General features: G+C 36.8%; 1 protein-coding gene across 1 annotated transcript in view; it reads right to left on the reverse strand.

The window, feature by feature from the left end:
* Nucleotides 1–402: 402 nt before the first annotated feature.
* ANOS1 (anosmin 1) overlaps nt 403–19,006 on the reverse strand; it is a 136,978-nt gene continuing 118,374 nt past the window's right edge. Inside the window, exons 10-14 of the mRNA XM_064646568.1 lie at nt 12,974–13,068; nt 10,619–10,790; nt 9,184–9,404; nt 6,856–6,997; nt 403–6,002 (exon numbers count right to left, since the gene is read on the reverse strand). Of these exons, the coding sequence (XP_064502638.1) occupies nt 5,944–6,002; nt 6,856–6,997; nt 9,184–9,404; nt 10,619–10,790; nt 12,974–13,068 (689 nt within the window). The 3' untranslated portion in view covers nt 403–5,943. The remainder of the gene's footprint in view (nt 6,003–6,855; nt 6,998–9,183; nt 9,405–10,618; nt 10,791–12,973; nt 13,069–19,006) is intronic.

Here is a 19,006-nt window from a genome sequence, read left to right on the forward strand (position 1 = left end):
ACACAACAGCTTGTTTCTTGCACATTGGCTCTATTTCAAAGCTCACATTCTCATTGTTCTACCTGGTGATTTCTTTATCCTCACAGGTGCTGAATTGCCACCAATAGGCTAACAGCCAGTGCTTTGGCCCCAAGGCCTTCCTCAAGGAGGCTGGCAGAGATTCAGGCAATGACAATACAATACCTGTAACAAAAAAGGAGAAATATAGAGGGTGGGTGGGTGTTTTGCATGTTTTGTTTGTTTTCTTTTGTGTTTTGTTTTTTTGTACTGCAAAAAGCTTTCACTGGATTATTTTTTTTATGAAGTGGAACCTTTTGAGTGTATTCTGGTTTTAGATGCAAAAAAGCCAAGTTGTACAGAAGCACAAGCCGCAAAACCCCAAACCCAGAATAATCAATACTGTTCAATATACACCAAATTTGCTTTATTTCATGTGATTTTCATCATCCAGTCATTGTGTCTTTTAATCCAGTGTTGAATAAAATATTTATTTGAAGTTATGGAAAGAAAAAATGAATGGCTATTTTGAATTACAGTGTATAGAACACTTCAAGCAATTATTATGACAACTTACCTATTCACCTGTTCATGTGATATATCCTTCTTGTTTGGGTTTACTGAACCATAATGGCAAATATCATTGAAATAGTCCAACTTGCAGAGAAATTTTTCTATATGAGTTTTTATAAATATTATCCATTTAGGTAAAAGGAAAACCAAACCCCAAAATGTAAGCAGTTATTCTAATGAGAAAGAAGTACCAGGAAATTTTGGAGTTTATGATCAAGTTAACAAAATCTAAATGTTTATTAGGTAAGTCAGGTAACCCAAAGACGCATCTCCAAACGAAAGATATCTGACAATTTGAAACAGTTAAGTGTTTGTACTAAGATGGATATTTATATTTACTAAAAATACAGAATTTAAATCATGGGATACTGCACTTTAAAACAGAAAATATTCCAAATCTGGTGCACACATAGCTTTCACCATGAGTTTCAATCATAAAAATCTTGATTTGCGGGATCAGGCCACTGACATAAATCCAACAACTTAATTAAGTTAGCATAACAAAAGGATTAACAAATCTTCAGTGTGAACTATCGAATTAAAACAGGGAAAAGAGAAGCTCTTATGTCTTACTTTTTACTTCCAGTATTGGCTTTCAATGTAAATAATTCCAATGATATCTAAAGTTATTTTCAGATTATTTTGATTACTATCTAAAGAAAATAAAATGCTGCAGTTAAAGTGGATAAAATGGTACGACTTCATACACAATGAAATTTAGATGAAGCAAAGGTACTTGGTACGACAACGATTTTTCTTAGACGGCTCTACGTCTTCAAGGAAAAAAACCCCTCCAAATTCTGTAAGGAGGAGATAATGTAGCAATATTAAGATGTAGGATAGTTTATTACCTAAACAGTATGTACAGATTCTAAACATGAAAATAGTGAGTAAAAGAAATCAGACTCTATTTACATTTTTTTACAAATTGTTTTTACAAGAAGTGTATTTTTTTTCTCTAAATAACAGGACAAACACATAAGACCGATCTTTTGTGTATTACAGACATAAATAAATATTGACTTTAAATGACTGTTATAGAAACATAATTTCTACAGCCAATTTGGGTAACAGAGAAGTAGTTCTGTTACCGCTACTACAATATAATTAAGTAAAAAGGAAAAATTTTACATATAGAGCTCTGTTGATTACTTTGTAAATTGTACCTTACTAATATATTCAGTAGAGGTAATACAGTCGTTACATTTCATGCCCACAACTGAACAATGAGTTTTGGCATGCAAACCCATATATAATCATCAACATCTGCAGGTATTCATTTACATTTTTTTAAATAAAGGGTTTTCTTTATTATTTAAAACTACATGCAACAGCTTATTAGCATTATATTCCTGGTTAAAATGCACAAGTTTGCATAACATTATTTTTAGTATTGATGTTCACAGGTACTGATCAAAAGGGTAGGAACATACTTGGCACATGGTATAAGAAAATGAATTAATAAATAACTCAATATCACAATGACATTTACATATACACAAAGAAAAATAAAAATTTTTATGGTGTTGTACACAGAATTTAGAACTGTCTGGTTTCCTCATGTTGTTCTACAAGGCCCAGATTTAAGAGAGTATTCAAGCAAACTTTGACATCCATGCTTGATTTGAAGCATCACTAAAGCTCATTCTTAGCTGCACAGGTTTACTTCCATTCCACTGGGGTCTTTTGTGCATATGGAAGTTTTGTCTTCTGCATACCTTCCTAAATCAGGACCTGCTCATTTGAAACTCTCCCTGACTCCAGTTGGGAGCATGGAAATGAAACTATTGTGGAATAAATTGACTCAGTATTAAGGTTTCTATACAGTTCTGCTAATCCCAAGGGTAAAGTTCCCATTCACATTAGCAATGAGCATTTCTTTGACTTTGTGTGTGACCATGTCAAATATTAATGCTAATGTTATCATTGCCACACTATGTCCTTAGCTCTTGCTGAAGCCATTAAATTGAAGATGTTCAGAATTTCAGAAATCAGACTTCTTATTTTCACCTATGTGCTATATTCCTAATGAATAGTCAAGATGATATGCATGGATGATAACAGCACAAGTTCTATCTTATTTTCTCCTGCTCTATAAACAACTCAAAAATGGTCAAAAAAGATATAACAAGAACAAACCATTTTTCTTCTTAAACAAAAATCACCAATAAACAAACAAACAGAAAAATCCACTTCACAAAGCAGTTAGCAAAAATAGCATAATCTTATAATTCTTCTTTAAGAAATAAACAAAATGCATCTGAAGTCAACTGACAAATCCATCAGAATCGTACATAACAAATAATACATTAGTGTAAAGGTGCAGAGTATCTAAAAACATCCCAATATCTCTAATATAATCCCAATATTAGCTCTGTATCACACATCATTAGAGAAAATTAATCTTTAACTAGTGAATCAAGTAGCAAACTGCAATTCTATTGCTGAATTAAATGCCTAATGTGGTTTAGTAAATTAGGACAATATCCTGTCTGATTCAGCAAACAAGACTCTAGAATTAGGCACTAAAAACTTCAAATCTGTACTGCTAAATTAAAAAAAATAATCAAGAAATCACAGTTGGGAATTTAACATCCATTCATGAGCTTTGTTGACTTAGTACTTTTTGGTTTTGATTTGGAGGGTGATTTGAAAGGTGAATTGATAAGATCGTTTGTAGAAGGAAAAAAATATTTTACATCTTAGTGGGCTCTATATAATACACTTGTTCAGTATATTTCTACTTTATCGACTTTTTTTTTTGATGAATCTACTTCAAAAGGGAAAACCTCTCGATGTTCTTCAAAAGTACATTGTTACTTTGAAAAGATGAATGCTTCAGAGAGACTGGCATCAGCACACAGTAACCATTTTGATTCATTTCGGAGGGATGAAGCTTTCCCTCAGCAACCAAGTCTAAGGGTGTGATGACTCAGGGCTCCTAAATTCCTGTTTATATCCAATCCAGATTTGGCATCATTGTAATTAAGACCAACATTCCTGTTTCATGCTTTACCATGTCAGTATGAATGAAATGTAATTTCATTAACATTAATCAAGTCACTGCAGATTTGATCCAGCACAACTAGAACAGACTGTGATTGAAAGGTTTAGACAGAATTCTTCAGAGAAGCCTGAGGTAATTACTTTCCCTGATCCTGCTGATCCAGCAAATACCAGGAAGATGACTTCTAGACTCATCTACGCCCTGTGCAATCCAAATGTGGAAGCAGTGCTGCCCACCAGTCCGATTCAAATTTTATTTTCTTTATAAAGACTTATACACATGAAACATTTCCATCCTGACAAAAATCCCTCAGACTCTGGTCTTCTGCCAAAACTGAAAATAAAACTTTATTCTACAGATTTTTTTGAAGAAGTGTTCATCTGTTTATTTGCTAATGTATTTTGGGAGATGACACAATAACAGAAGAAGGAATTTAAAGTACCATAGCCTTTAACATTTTTAAATTACTGCTAAAGGCCCCTTTAACATTTTTAAATTACTGCTAAAGGCCCAAACCATATAGGAATAAAAAATTTATGGAAAAGTTCTTGGTCACTAAGTGTATATCAAAAAAGACAAGCAGCAAAATAGAAAGAGAATGGAAAAGAGCCCTTTAAAACCAAAGGTAGAAATGTAGAAAAACTGAGATGAGCAAGTGATCAGAAATTAATACTGTTTCCTTCTGGTACTAATCCACATGAAACAAAAAGCTATAAACTTCAGTACAGACAAACTGAGTATTTTGTGAATATTCTACTATAACAAATATAGCTCTGATCCTCGGTTTCACGTATGTTTTTATTTTCTTTCACAAAACAGTTTGTTATGGAGAGAAGGAAAATCTATTTACCACTAATGTCTGAGCTCCTCTCACTGAATATCTCAGATAAATATGAAGCACAGGTGAGTCCACAGAATTTGCTGGTAGAAAAGGTGGTCACTTTGTCAAGTTGGACTCGAGTGTCTGAGGTATGTGATGATTCAGGGAGCAGTGGAAACGGTGCCAAAGAATGCAGGACCACTTTGAACATCCTGAACATTAAACGCTGATTACAGGTATTTGTATGGATGTTTATTGGCAGATACTTTCCACCCTCTCAATAATAAATCCAAGCAGTTTCTGTTTACTATTGAGATATGTTTCTCTGTGTGACAAATTACTCTAGACAGTTTATATTGCACAATAAGGCAATATGAATTCCCTTATGGTTAAAAAGGGCACCCTTCTGTCTAAATTTGAAAAATGCATTCAAATAAACTATAAGCCAATGTTTTCCATATGCCAGAATATTGTCACATAATTCTTTCTGTAAGCAGAACAGCAAAATAGAGCAAATACATCCATCCTTCTGTTCTAAAGTTCCACAGGGAAAAGAAATACGTGCATCAAAATTCAAAGCCAAAAAGTAGCTCTACAGCTACTTGAATAATAAATGTGCCTCAGAATTTCAGTTTCTAAAATGTTAATGTTAACTATTCAGATTTTTAACTAGAAAACTGGTGGGGTTTTTCAAGATAATATTATATCCTGAAATATTATATATCAAAAAAATGTAAAGTGGATTTTAAAAGTCATTCTTCCAGGACCTATCAATTACTTGCATTTATTGCCATCAACTTTAAACAATTATATTAATCACCATTTGTTTCTATACAGTGGTATATCTACCCTGTATATCCTTCAGCTATTAACTATATTAATAGAACATCTATGTGATAGAACATTACCACTTCAGACCAGACGGATATACAAATGTATCATTATCCTCCTCCATGGTGACACTGCAATTATTAAATACTGGATACTTTAGGGTTACTGCTACTGGTATTTATTTTCCTCATGTCCTTATTTCAGACATATGAAGATCTTATTTAATAGCAAAATACAATAGGGCTTAAACTGGTGACAGGCAGGGCTTTAAGTAAAATAGATAATTTAAATTCACTGATGAGAAGCTGGCCTCTTTCAAAATTATGTATAGATCACAGGACTACCTTGCAAATATTAACATTGAATTCACTAAGAGAAAAAGCTGTATACACTGCACTGTTTCAACCTACTTTAAACATAGAATATGAAAACATTATAATAAACACACTTCTAATTTTCTCACAGATGTTGAGATGGATGCAATCTTCAGTTTGTTGAACCGTGGTGGTAATGAAGTGATACTTGCTGTATGATTCATCCTGGTCATGGTGCAAATATAACTTTTCATGAATAAACTACAGAGAAGTAGATATGGTCGTACAGGATGGTCACTTCCATTTGAAAACTGGGTTCATTGCTATTACAGATATGCCTTTTCCCAGACCTCATTTGGGAGCTCAGTTTTTTCTGCTCAGTTATTTGTATCTGAAACAGCCTAATATTTCTCAGGGGGTGGCTTGTAGTGATGTGCATGATGTTGCTTCAGATGAGGTCCTAAACAAAAAGAACAGGAAAATATGCACATATCAAGCCCTGCATATGTAATGCCAACATTTATCCATACTTAAAAGGCTTTGTGAGACCTTCAGTTTGCAGTCCTTCAGCTTGTAAGTGAAATACCTGTGCTGACAACTGTGTGCATGTTCAGTCCAGAGAACTTTAGTGGGGCTGTGAAAGGACAGAAAGATTCAAGCAGATGAGTCTTGAACTAATTAATTACACTTTTTATTTGGCTTCTCAACACTGAGCTGCACTTTTCAGAAACATATGAAGTGCTGGAAATGGCCATTAAGAGATTTGCACTGCTTTAGAAATATGATCAGGCTCTAGCCATGTTGTACTGAGCAAACCCAGAAAAATCTAATCTTGAAAGCTAAGGAATGCCAGGCCTAGGTAGCACCTGGAGGACAGACCAACTTTGAATCCCAAGTGCTACAAGCATAAGCCAAAGGCGAGCTCTGACCCCCGGGGACGTGTGCATTTATCAAACCAAAAACACCCCAGGCCAGCCCGGCAGCTCTGGTGACTCCAGATAACCTCGAGCTGATCACACACCCCCGCGACCACGACGACCCATTCAAACACCTGCCCTGTGATTCTGTGAACGAGCTGTGGTTGAATGAATGGTAAATGGTCAGACCACAGAAACTGAGAGAAAGACTACATTTGCTTCCATCATTGCTGATGGATAGTTGTGGGGCAAAAAAAAGCCAGTATTTTCCCCACATCTTAAGTTTATGGAATGCTACTGGAATCAATAAAGACTCTAAGACTTGAAAATCTGTTTACATGTGGAGGATTGAAGTTTTTGCAACGTCACCACGTGTCAGAACAGTGTAGTACTTACTGTGGGGTGAGAACGGAGGAAGGTCAGGTGTTCGGAACGATTTAATCGTAGCTGGCCCTTCCCCACCAGTCGTCAGCACTTGAACTTCCAAGCGGTACAGCATCGATGGCCTCAGATTGGGCACAGTGAGTACATAATGATCCTAAAGTTAAATAAATCGCTTTAATTCTCAGAGCATCTAAAAATAAAACATGGTTGCCCTACTCACACACATCAGTGGTTTAAACAGGTTCTATCACTCTCAGCACCCACAAATCACTTTCTTAGAATTCTGTTAATAGGATTTAACATATGCATCACGTTGTTGAGAGGGTTTGTTCTGAATTTTTTGCTTGCCATTCCCTTTGAACAGACTCTTTCACCATAATATTGTAGTTTCATGTCTAGAAGGTCCAAATTGTTCCAGAGATTGTTGGGGAAAGTGGACAGTGTGCTCACCACTAAAAGATGAATAAGAATGTAACTTCTAAACATTCTTTGTAACAAACATGTTCATTATATAAACTTGTTTTTATTTTGGATCTGCATATGAATTCTACTAATTGGTAATTTAATTAGTGGCTGGCCTGGAGCCCCTTCTGTGGCTAGTGAAAAAAAGAGTGATCACACTGATTTCAGATTTGTCCCAATTACACCGCAAGAATTTGTCTTTTTAAGGCCATTTCTGGCATGATGGACTCACTTTTCACTACTGCATACCTTTCATGGTCACTTAGACCTGTGCAAAATTTCAGAATAATTTCATAGAATGTCTCAGATGGCTAAAGACTGACGGGTATTACAGAATCAGAAGCTATTCATCTAAATCAAAATCTAAACTATAAATCAAAACATCACCTGTAGTGAGCTGTTAGAAATCACTCATTCCAAGCTGAAAAGGCCCAGTCCCAGGAAGGGGACAGTTGGAGCAGTGAAGCCAGACAGTGTGGGCACAGTGTGCTCCTGTGACCTGCCAGGCTGGGCTGGCCAGGAATTTGCAGGACAAGTTATTCTGGTTGGCACTGTACCTGCGCCATGTGGGGAAACCAAAGTGAGCCGTGGGAATAACTGATAATTTGCTGTTACTGCCAGAGCAGAAAGTAAAGGGGAAAGGACAGAGAGAAAAAGTGGGGGGAAATGTGTAGTTTTACTGGCAAATTAGCATGTATTCTGAGAGGGGACTGCCATTAACAAACCTTGTTGAAGCCTGTTCCACCTCGTAATAAATACTGAACGATTAAGAAAAAGAGAGAAGAGTGCATACATTGCACTCATACACACACTCTGCTCATTCAGGTGCTCCTCCAGCAGTCAAAACCTGTGCATTTCAGTCCTGGTTGTGTAAATGCTACATTTTCAGTCAGAATGAATGACCATCACCATAAAATACCCTACATTTTCTGAGAGGTAGAAAATACTGTTTCAACTCAAAACAGTTTTCTGCAAGTTAACTGTGTGCCATAAATAGACAGATAGACATAGTGATAGATAATCAAAGGAATCTCCAGGCTCTCCAGTAGTGAAACTAGAGGAAAACAGACAAAAAACTGAAACCCAACACAATGAAAAGGAATGTTTTAAATAAAACTTCATATATATTTCGGATCTAACTGAATCAAAAGCCTACGAAAAGGAATAGAAAGTCTAAATAAAACATACACCTGCTCCTAAAAAACAAAGATGAAAACCAAAGTGAAAATTAACATCTCATGGTCTGTTTACTCCGGCAGAGCTGGCAGTACAGTTTGAATGAAGGTCTCTTCACCTGCCTCTGCCAGAGGAGGAACTTAAATAGCAAAGGTCATCTTGAAGAAAACAAGGGGAAGAATTAAAATTGTTAATGCTCACACTGTCAAAAAACAGTGAAATCTACTTCTTAAAATTATTTGTCCATCAGATAATGGTGCATATTGGCAGAGGTTTTTATTTTTCTTAGAGTAATGAGTGACTCAAAGGAAGAGAAAATTCTTTTAAATTCATCAACAAGGACACCAAATAATTAGTAAAACTGACCAAGTTGAACAGCTTGATCATGAAAAGAAAATAAAAACTATCTATTGCTACACAGATGATCTCTTCCTCCTTAGAGGCACTTGTCAGACGACAATTGCCAATTTGAAAATTGGGCACACCAAAATGTTTGACTTGTCATCAAGAAGAGTAGCTATACTTTGTATCTCCACCAAGGAGGAAAAATCAAGCACTTCCTGCTCCAACGTGCTTGTAGAGCCAGAGTGTTTGACATCTGTGTCACCACTAAACACTAAAAATGATCCACATACACACACACACACACACACACACACACACACTTATGAAGCCACTAGCAAAAGGTAACAAACAACTTACTGCTGGCAGGATCTGTGACTGCGAAATGATGCTGTTGGGTAAACTGTTCTGCCGGCTTTCTGTAGTCACTTCTGCCCAAGTGACTTGAAACCCTGTCATGGGCTGGTGAAGGTCTGCCTTAGATATCTTCCAGGAAAAATGACCAGTGATGTTACCTTCCTGAACAATGAAAGATGCAGATAGATTCTCGGGTTTGGCCAACACTTTGGGTAGAACTGGCACTACAAATTTGGAAAGCAAAAAAGATAAGCTAAACTTTGAGAGATAATCTTCAATAACATTCACTTAATTTCACAAATCAAGGTCAGCCAGAGATCTCTTTTTGGTATTTCTAATACTGACAGGATCCAGTCAGCTTTCTGGCATCACATTTTCAGTGTTAACCAAAGCCTATCTGTGATAAATTCCACTGTCATTTTGGGCCAAATTCAAACTTCATATCAAATGCTATCAGCTGCAGGTACAGCAAGGAAAGCCTATGGCATGTAAAGATCTAAGTGCCTCATTCACAGGCAGCCATCCTCCTGCTCCTCGTATTTCAGAATACCTGAGCACCAACTGAGTTTTGGGATGACAAGAAAACCCACAGGAAAGCACAGAATTCCATAATTCAACCAAAAAGTAAAATTCATGCTCTAAAACTGTAGTACAAGTTAATAGCAGCACTCTGACTATGGGAAAGATATACCTGAGTTGTAGTTGCCCAGGAAGGTTGTACTGCTGGAAACTGTCAGGAGGGGTGGTAAGGAAATGGGACTGGTGGCCAGCAGGACTCTGGGTGACTCATGGAGCATGGGGGTACCCTTGGGAACACTAGGGGCTCAACATAATGGAGCTACCCTCTAACCAAAGAGAAAGGTATCCAGTCTTGACAGTGCATAGCCATAGCTGACCTGACCTAGGGCTAGCTGACCCCAGAAGTCCTCTCCAACCAATATCTCCATAATTCTGCAATTTCCATAACCCTCTAGCTATACATTGTGATAATTAAAGGGTATGAATGCCTGTATTTTTTATTTGAGAGCAGAATTAACCTTAACAAAAACAAACTGAAAAAGCAGCTTATATCGGCACCAAAATATTGAAATGATAGGTCATGCCAGCATAATTACGTTTACAATTACCATCTATCATTACAACACATATAACTGGGAAACTGTTATTCCTTACAAAAACAAAAACTGTGTCATAACAAATGTCATCAAATATTTATTAAAATATCCAATAAAATTACACTAAATTGACAAAACAATAATATACTAGCCCAAATCAATACTGCTCTGTATTTCAGTTGATTTTTCACATAAGCATTGGTTATATTTCTATTTGTTCTGAATCTTTCATTTCCTGTTTTAGAATTGCTTTTAAAGACTCTCTTTTAGTGATTATAAATGCATTTGGAACTATTTGACTAGTTCTCCAGATTATGCCTTACCTCCTTCAGTAGGACAATTAATGTGCTTGTGCTTCTTTTCTTTAAATGCAGAGCAAGGGGGAGTAACAAAGAAAGTGCTCTCAGCCTTAAAACGCCCTTTAGATTTTGCAGGCAGAACAGTTACTTTGTATTTGCATGAAAATGACAGGTCCTTCAGAATAATGTAGTTTTCCTACAATAAGAAAAACAAAAAAATCACATACTGGAAATAGATCTCTAGGGAAAAAAAAAAAAAAGGAAGAAGAAATTGAAGAATAAGACTGGCAAAAGATGAAAACTTTTCTCCAAAATAATATTTTCCTGGTATGCTTAACACATGCCAACGTGGTTTTTACTTAGAGAAGAAAGCTAACATTGCCAACGTTATGATTATTTTCAGTAGTAAAGTATATTAGCATGGTATTTGAATATGTCCTTCAATTCTACACAGTTCCTTTGCCGTGCTGCATCAAAGCAACTGGCTTCTAATATTTAGAACAGTCTCTCTGAGTGATGGCAGTGGGGGTAGCAATGTGAGATATAAATGCTAATTGAATTAAATAAATGTAAGTTAAGCTGCTGTAAATGACAGGCTTCATCTATGTTTAACTTTTTAAAAGCACGTTCAAAGTTCAGCATAGCATTATGGATGCATTTTTTTCCACTTCAGTACATTAACTACTTCTATATTCTTATCAGGAAGAAAAGCTCCACAGCTAAACTACAAACCACAAGTCTCCGTTTAAGGACAAGGAGCGGAGGAGAAAACTCTACACAAAGTGTAAGTGTCCTGACAAATTCTTACGGTTGTTTAAAGTACTTTTGAAAATCACAGTCTGAAAGCTTTAGCACAAATCATATATGGGAAGAAAAATAATGCTGCTTCGGTTGGATTTTTTCCTGGGAAAATGTCCAATAATACCTTACTGGCTAAGGTCAAAAGACTTTCACTACCTTTTAAGTCTTTAATTCCCTTCAGAATGACTAATTTCCCGTGCTCTTCTGCATAAGTCCCTGTTTTTTTCTAATTACAAACTGGATTTGCATCTAACCTTCACCTGGAAGGTCATTTTTGATGGAACATAGGGATCAGACTGAGAATGGACCTGACTCCCTGCCTTCCTGCTGCCAGGAGAGTGCTCCAACAGGCTTCATGTCTCCTTAAAATTGTGACAGGGCTATTTTTATTTATTGTGGCAAGGCCTAAACGCTCAACTCTGAAAGCTTAAGGGCTTTACCCTCCTTGACCTATACATACCCAGTACTAAACCTTTTGTAGTATCCACCCTCTTCTGTTTGCTTTCAATTATTTTTTCCTCAAAAGAAACAGCTTCCCAAAGTAGTTTGGATGAAATACCACAAAATGATTTAAAGGAAATAAATTAATTAATCCCACAATGCATTTGGACAGATGTATGAACAGTCTTTTCTGACCTCTAGTGGAAATAAACTTCTTAAATGTTAACTTTCTCTTATCTCCAATGTGCATATCTCGAAATACTGGGAATGAACATCATAACATTACATCATTTTTTAAATCCACCTCTAATATCTGCTATGCTAACCCCATGAAGCATTAAGTATTATGAGCTAACAGCACCCTGCGTGAGAAATTATGTCTTTTGATTTACTCTACTTCTACATGTCATTAACTCCCCATAACTGATGTGGTAGGATAGATCAGGGAAGGTGAACTATGATTTTGTCCACTCTCCATAACCCACTAAATCAACTGTGATGCACCAATCACATTATTATGTTGTTCAAATAATGTGTTACAGAAACACATAACACTAGATTGCCAACAAATTGAGAACGAAGAACTGCCATGCAATATGTATTTGGGCTGACATGTACTTACATGGAGCTTTTCTTCTTATCTGATATCTGCCTGACTTCCAGATTTAATGTCTAATATTTCTCACCTACAGTCCTTTTTTTCTTATATCTATTATTCTCCCCAGGGTTGTGAAACTCACCTGCATCTCTAAAAGAAAACCTAGTTTATCAATTACTATTATTACTGTTCAGTATTTGCATTGTGTTAGAGTCCTATATTACTAATTTCAGATAAAGCTCCATGTTTATTGCTGTAGAAATGCATAAGTACTTAGTTAAGAAGTTTGACAGGTCTCATTTTCTGAATAACAACAACAACAAAAAATTTTAGCCTTGTGTGGATTTTAAAAAACAGACAACCCAAAACAGTCTAGATGCACAATTTTTATCTTTTGCCAAGGAGGAACATAAAAAAGAAAGATCCTTACTTATCTGTGAAGCAAGGTATTAAGCATACTGTGTTATGATACAGAACCATCCTTTCTCATGCTGCTTAGAAGCTATTCAGAGTCAAGCAGAGGCTGAATGGAGACTTACATAAGTCAGCTCTGTTACTTTCCTAAGTCCTTTGGTATCATTGTGTGCACAGGACTCCAGTAACCAGTGGACTTGGAATTGATTCATGCTGATATCTAAATGATATAAAAAGAGAGGAAAAGACATATATTATAAATATGCTTTCACCATTGCAACTTTTCTAGCTTCCCTGGATGAATATAGAAGGAGTTGTAAGTATGGTACATCCTCACCTGTACCTAAGAAACCTTTATATAATGGAGAAAATATTATATACCAAAGTAATTTAAACTTTGTATCAGCTAATGGAGATAAATTTAAAAACAGTGAAATGGCATTTTCAGATATGTTAGCATATACTGCTTACATTTTCTTTAAAAATCAAGAATTTAAACTGAGCATTAAAAGAATAATCTCAATGCTACTACTTCTAATCATCCTGCAAATAATGGGAATGACTTTGTGACAACTGCCTGACTCTATATTGTTAGAGCATTGCAATACTGCTGCCTGGCACTGCTTGAAAAATCTGTGCCTGAAGATATGCAAAAATGCCTGTAAATCCCTGAGTTTTCACCTTTCAGAATACACCATAAAACTTGTTCAGCATCTGTCAAAATAAAATTCTAGTCTTGACTCTTAGGACTAATACTGAAGGCTTGAGTTTACTCCCATTTAAATCAATGCCAAAACTTGCCGCAGTATCAATAGGTTAAGTTTTCAACTTATTTCCAGCTCTTCTAGCTTTTTGTCTAATAATGTTTGAATAAGGAAGCAAAACAAAGAACAATAAAGAATTTAACAAAAGAAGAAAAACTCATTAGGTAGTGCAAATAGTTTCTGATATTTTTCTGGATTTCCTTCTCTATCTTTATACAGGGGATGCAAAATTATGTCTGTTATTAATTAGCTTGGTATGACATAGCCACTAATGCCAAGTGCCTGATTGTGGGTTTCAGGAGGGAAAACAATATCTTTGACGCCTTAAGGGCTGATCTGGCATTAGACTGCTATGAGCAATTTGGATGCAGAAGGGAAAGATTGTAAACTACAGAGAAAATAACTAGTGTATGAAACTAGCTGAAATGGCTCATTGAAATAGATTTTTGTAGTAGCTGTCTTCATAACAACAGGTATGTTAATTATGTGTGTGATTTCTTTAGAAACAATATTTCTTTCAAAAAGAAATCTATAAAAAATAATGTCCTGCTTTGTGATTGTTCCCCCTCACTTAAAATAAATAAAGAAATGGATGTGCTTTTCTTGTCTCTTTATTGCTGGGCCTTCCCACTTGATGTGCCTATTGGATGGAGGCACAAACTCACAGTGCATTTCCAAGTTGGTTTCATCTGATTTTATCTCTTCCAGGTCACTCAACTATTGTCCCTCACCTTCTAGATGATCCTTAAGGTCCCTTCTGACCCTAACCATTCTAGGGTTCTATGATTATTTTAAACTACCTGCATGGGTGGGCTGCTCTTTGCAAAGCTACAAAATGGCTATTTTCATTTGTAATAATTTTCACTTGCAATCTATAAATAAATCACTCTCTTTCTGGTAGAGATTTATCCAAGCCTTGTAATTACCCATCGATCAAGAACAGGATAAAACACATATCTGAAGTAGGTTACTGAATATAACTACATGTGTAACTGCAGAAAGACAAATTCCAAGCATCAAGACCTTACAACAGCTCAGCATTCAGATATATTGCTGCAGAAATTTACTAGGCTTCTGTTCCGAAAAGTAATTCAAGATAGAATCATAGAATCATATAACTGTTTGGGCTGGAAGGGACTTTAAGGATCATCTATTTCCAACTCCCCTGCCACGTGCAGGGACACCTCCCACTAGACCAGGTTGCTCAATTACCCCATCCCACCTGGCCTTGAACACTGCCAGGGACAGGAAAAAATATTTGTTATTTTCAGCTACTGCCACAGCAGAATTCTGTTTGATTATGTGGCAGGTCCATCTCCATTCATTATGTGAGCTTCTGATCTCAGGTGGCTCTTTTCTTCCTTTCTGCTTTTCCTTTTCTGCATTAGCAAACCCTTAGTTGACCATTTGTAAACAGCTGTGGTTTCTGATAACTTCTCTATTTGAGACAGAAAATCAGAAATACATTTAAAAAATCCTATCAACTGTAAATTTGTAATTTTTACTGTAAATGTAGGATGAAGGTTTTCAATAAACAATTTCAGAATTTTATTTGAACAAATGGAACTTAGATTTGATAGTGCTCATATCTAGTATTCTGATAACAACCTATACTGAAAATAGAGGACTTTTTTTCTTTTCAGTGAGTATGCAATTAAAAGTTATCTGAAAAAGGTTTTGCATACCTTTATATAAGGTATACCTTTTGCATACCATATATATAAGTATATCAGCTGTTATAAACTGGAAGGCATCATGACAGCTGGAGCTGATGCTTAACTGATGCTAAGTTTATCCAAAACATTTCATTAGAACAGGGCTTTATGACTTCCCTGAACTTTTACTTTCAAGATTAAAACTCCTTTGATTCTCACTTCCACCTTTATAATGTCTGTTATCTAAAAAACTTGAAGATACACAGGAAGCCTGAAAAACTGAAAATGTATGTGCATGCATGTAGTATGCATATTAAATGACAAAACTGTTTTAGAAATTATCTTTAATATTTTTAAAAGGAAAAGGAGACAAAATGCATGGAAGTATCTAAAAGGTCACAATGAGAGAATTTAAAAAAATGATGAAAATATGCACTTGTTTTTTAAAGGTGCTCATACAGCTCATGGCTCTCAAGTTTGTCGTGGTTTGGACCTTGTTTTCCCCCAGAGGCTGAGAAAAGTGGTAGACCCCAAGGGGTGGAAACCCCTGAAGTTTTGAAGTTCTACCCAATGGGCGCTCCTGCAGAAATGTCACCATCTCACAAACTCACCGGAAGAGAAGAGTTGTAGTTTTGGTTGTTGTAGGAGAGGTGGCCATGTTGTGAGCCACGAGGAAGGGGCTCTGTGCCCCTTGGGGCCTCTGGCCCCCTCCCAGCCCCGGCTGAGGGGGCTGCAGGGACCTGGAACAGCATAAAGCTGGGCTAGGTGCCTGTAGTTAAGACGGGAGATGTTCTCTCCATGGGCGCAGAGCAGCAGCCGGGACTGACCAGAGAAATGGTGGCAGAGAACCAGAGATAAGACCTGAACTGAAGAAGCAGCAGAAACAACATGCAGCACCGGAGAGAAGACTCCTGGAAAGAGAGGAGAAGAAGAGAGCAGCAGAGAGACAGAGTTTGGGGCAAGACTGATACCAGATTCCCCAAAACTCCCTTGGAGACCCTCTTGGAGAAGAGGGACATGGACTCCTATTTAGGAGAAGAGTTTTAGACATGCAGCACTGGAGAGAGAGGAGCTGAGAAGCTCAGAGCGTCCCGGGAGCTGGACCGGGACGGCCAGATGGAATGCAGGGGGAGTTGACCTTGGCTCCCCCCCCTTGCACTGCTGCCGCGGTGGCAGCCTGAGAGGCAGTGGCACAGAGGCCCTGCAAGCAAGGAGCTGAGTCTCCTGAAGATACCAGACAGTCACGAAGACCCCCCTGTGTCTTCGTGATATGACGTGGTGATATGACCTTGTCTGGGGTTACGAAGCCCACGGAAGACCCCTCGGTTGAGGCGATGGGGCCGGGGGAGTTTGATACCTCCCTCGTTGAGTGCTGGCAGAAAGCCAGCTATCAGCTGCTGCATGTGGAGAAGACAGACAGACTGCTGCCTCAGAAGATGCTGCTGCTTAAGGACTGGAAGGGATCTGTCCTTCTTTCCCTCCTGGACTTTTATTTGGAGGGGAGAAGAGATGTGATCCATTGTAAATACTATATGTCATGGTAGAGATAGTTTGTGATCATGTGTATAATGTGATATGGTATTTATTTGTACAGTCATTGTAATACATTCCCTTTCCCCCACTTTGAGTCTGGTGTGTTTTTGTCTGGAAAAACCCATCTCACATTAGGTTGAGATGTGGGAGGGGGGATGGAGCTAGGGAATTGGATTTTGGGGCTATCTCAAACCATGACAGTTTTATGAAACACTATATAGCTGATTTTGTATTTACAACACACACAAAAGAAAAGCTTCTCCCAGCCTTCCTTTCAGCAATATACTCCTAGTGAGATCACTACTTTAATTTTACTTAAATTTTTTGTTTTAGTTGTCCATTACAAACTCAGGGATAGGTACTGGAAAAGCCATTCAAGCTGCAGTCTAGATGAATGCCAGCCACTGCCACCAAATTAAGTCCAGCTAAAATTAATACATTGAGCAAACAGCCACATCTTTTTCTGAAAAGTCATTTGAGTAGTTAATATTAACAGAATATTCATTACCTAACAGAACTTATTTCGGACAGTTTTACAAGGAAGCTCTGCTATCCCTTCTAGAATAGGTACATAACACTGACAAGAAGCTGCCAGACTCCTTCAGTCTGCTTCCCTGATATTTCAGATGTCACAGTATAAGGCCTTTTTGTATATAATCAATCTCCTTCTTACTAGTTTGGAGTTTTCTTGATTCTATACTTCCAATTAGCAGTCTTTATAAAGCTTGGTAACTCCACTGTTCTCATGGTTAGAAAGTCTATCATTTGACATTAAAAAAGTGATGCTTGCACAAACAGCAAGCATTTGTATTTTCCAGAACTCAAAATATTTGTATAGAAACACTGAACTTGAAGTACATAATAAGTACAAGCACTCATCTGAGCAGCTCTAAGCTTGTGAAATTAGTCAACAGACTTAAGTAAGAGCAGCAGACAGCTTATTCAAATAATTACTTTTATTTTAAATTTATGTAAAGCGGGAAAAAAAAAAAAAAAAAAAAAAAAAAAGAAAAGACAATCCAGGACAATTACTTTGAAAATCTCTTAATGATAATGACATGGAAATGATCTCCAGCTGCCCAAGCTAAAGATTTTTAGATCTATAAGACAGTTGCACATAACTCATCTTTTCAGATTAATAGTTGCTGCTAATTACTTTGATTGTGATTTTTAAAGTAAATTTTCTAAAGTATAAAATGAGTTCCTAGGCTTAAGAAAACATTTCTATACAAACATCACATGCACTTACCTCTTTTGCTCAACAAAGACATGCAGCTAACTTTGTTGGACAGAAATCTTAAATCCTAATTAGAAACGTACGGATCAGGGGATGCTCTAATGCATGTGTTTTTTTTTAATTTGACCAAAACTGTCTTTATTTTCACAAGAATCTCCACAAAACTCTCTATCAATTGTGTTTAGAAAGATATTCTTCACTAAATTTTCTGTTTTCTCCCCCTCCCCAATTTAAACTCTTTAGTTCCATTTTAATAAAAATAAAACAATACATTTAAAATTTTTGTGGGTGGAAAATGTGCATTTATTCTGTAGCCTCAAGCTGTAAAAATAGCTCAAAATCCTGTTAATGCCAATGCCTAATACATCTGTTCGCCACTTGGAAAAGTTCAGGTTATTATGCACAATTTAAGCATCTTAAATTGATAAGTACCAAGTACTGGAACAAAGCCTAAGCCATGGTTGCACGATGGTTACTAGGAATACCCTAGGCCTACATTCTACACTTGCTAAATCTCATAATCTCCCAGAATTTAAAGCTCTGAGAAGCATTCAGAAAAATAACCCAGCACAATTCCAGGTAACTGCAACTTTTCCTAGATGGAATTTCTGGTTTAAATGGTTCTACAGTCTATTGAAAATAAACTAAATTTTAAACATGATCTCTTTCCCTCATCTTTGCCAACATTTTCCACATTTCTGTTTTGTACATATACATTACTGCCAGCCATATGAATAATTTCTTCTAATGTGGTTTCTTTTTTTTTACCATGCTACTGCAAACAGCTACTTTCTCGGCCTCAAATACTTTATTTGCTTTATATTGCAATTACTGTACAGGAGGGTGCCTACTTCACAGTCACGAGGAACTGAAGTCTGTTTTGTAGCTAAAAAACTGGCATAGCATGGGCATAACAGCAGTGAACTTTGTTCATGCAGCCCAACACCACCCATATGGACGTACTGTCAC

Source organism: Pseudopipra pipra, chromosome 2 (assembly GCF_036250125.1).
Source record: "Pseudopipra pipra isolate bDixPip1 chromosome 2, bDixPip1.hap1, whole genome shotgun sequence".
NCBI classification, from domain to species: Eukaryota; Metazoa; Chordata; class Aves; order Passeriformes; family Pipridae; genus Pseudopipra; species Pseudopipra pipra.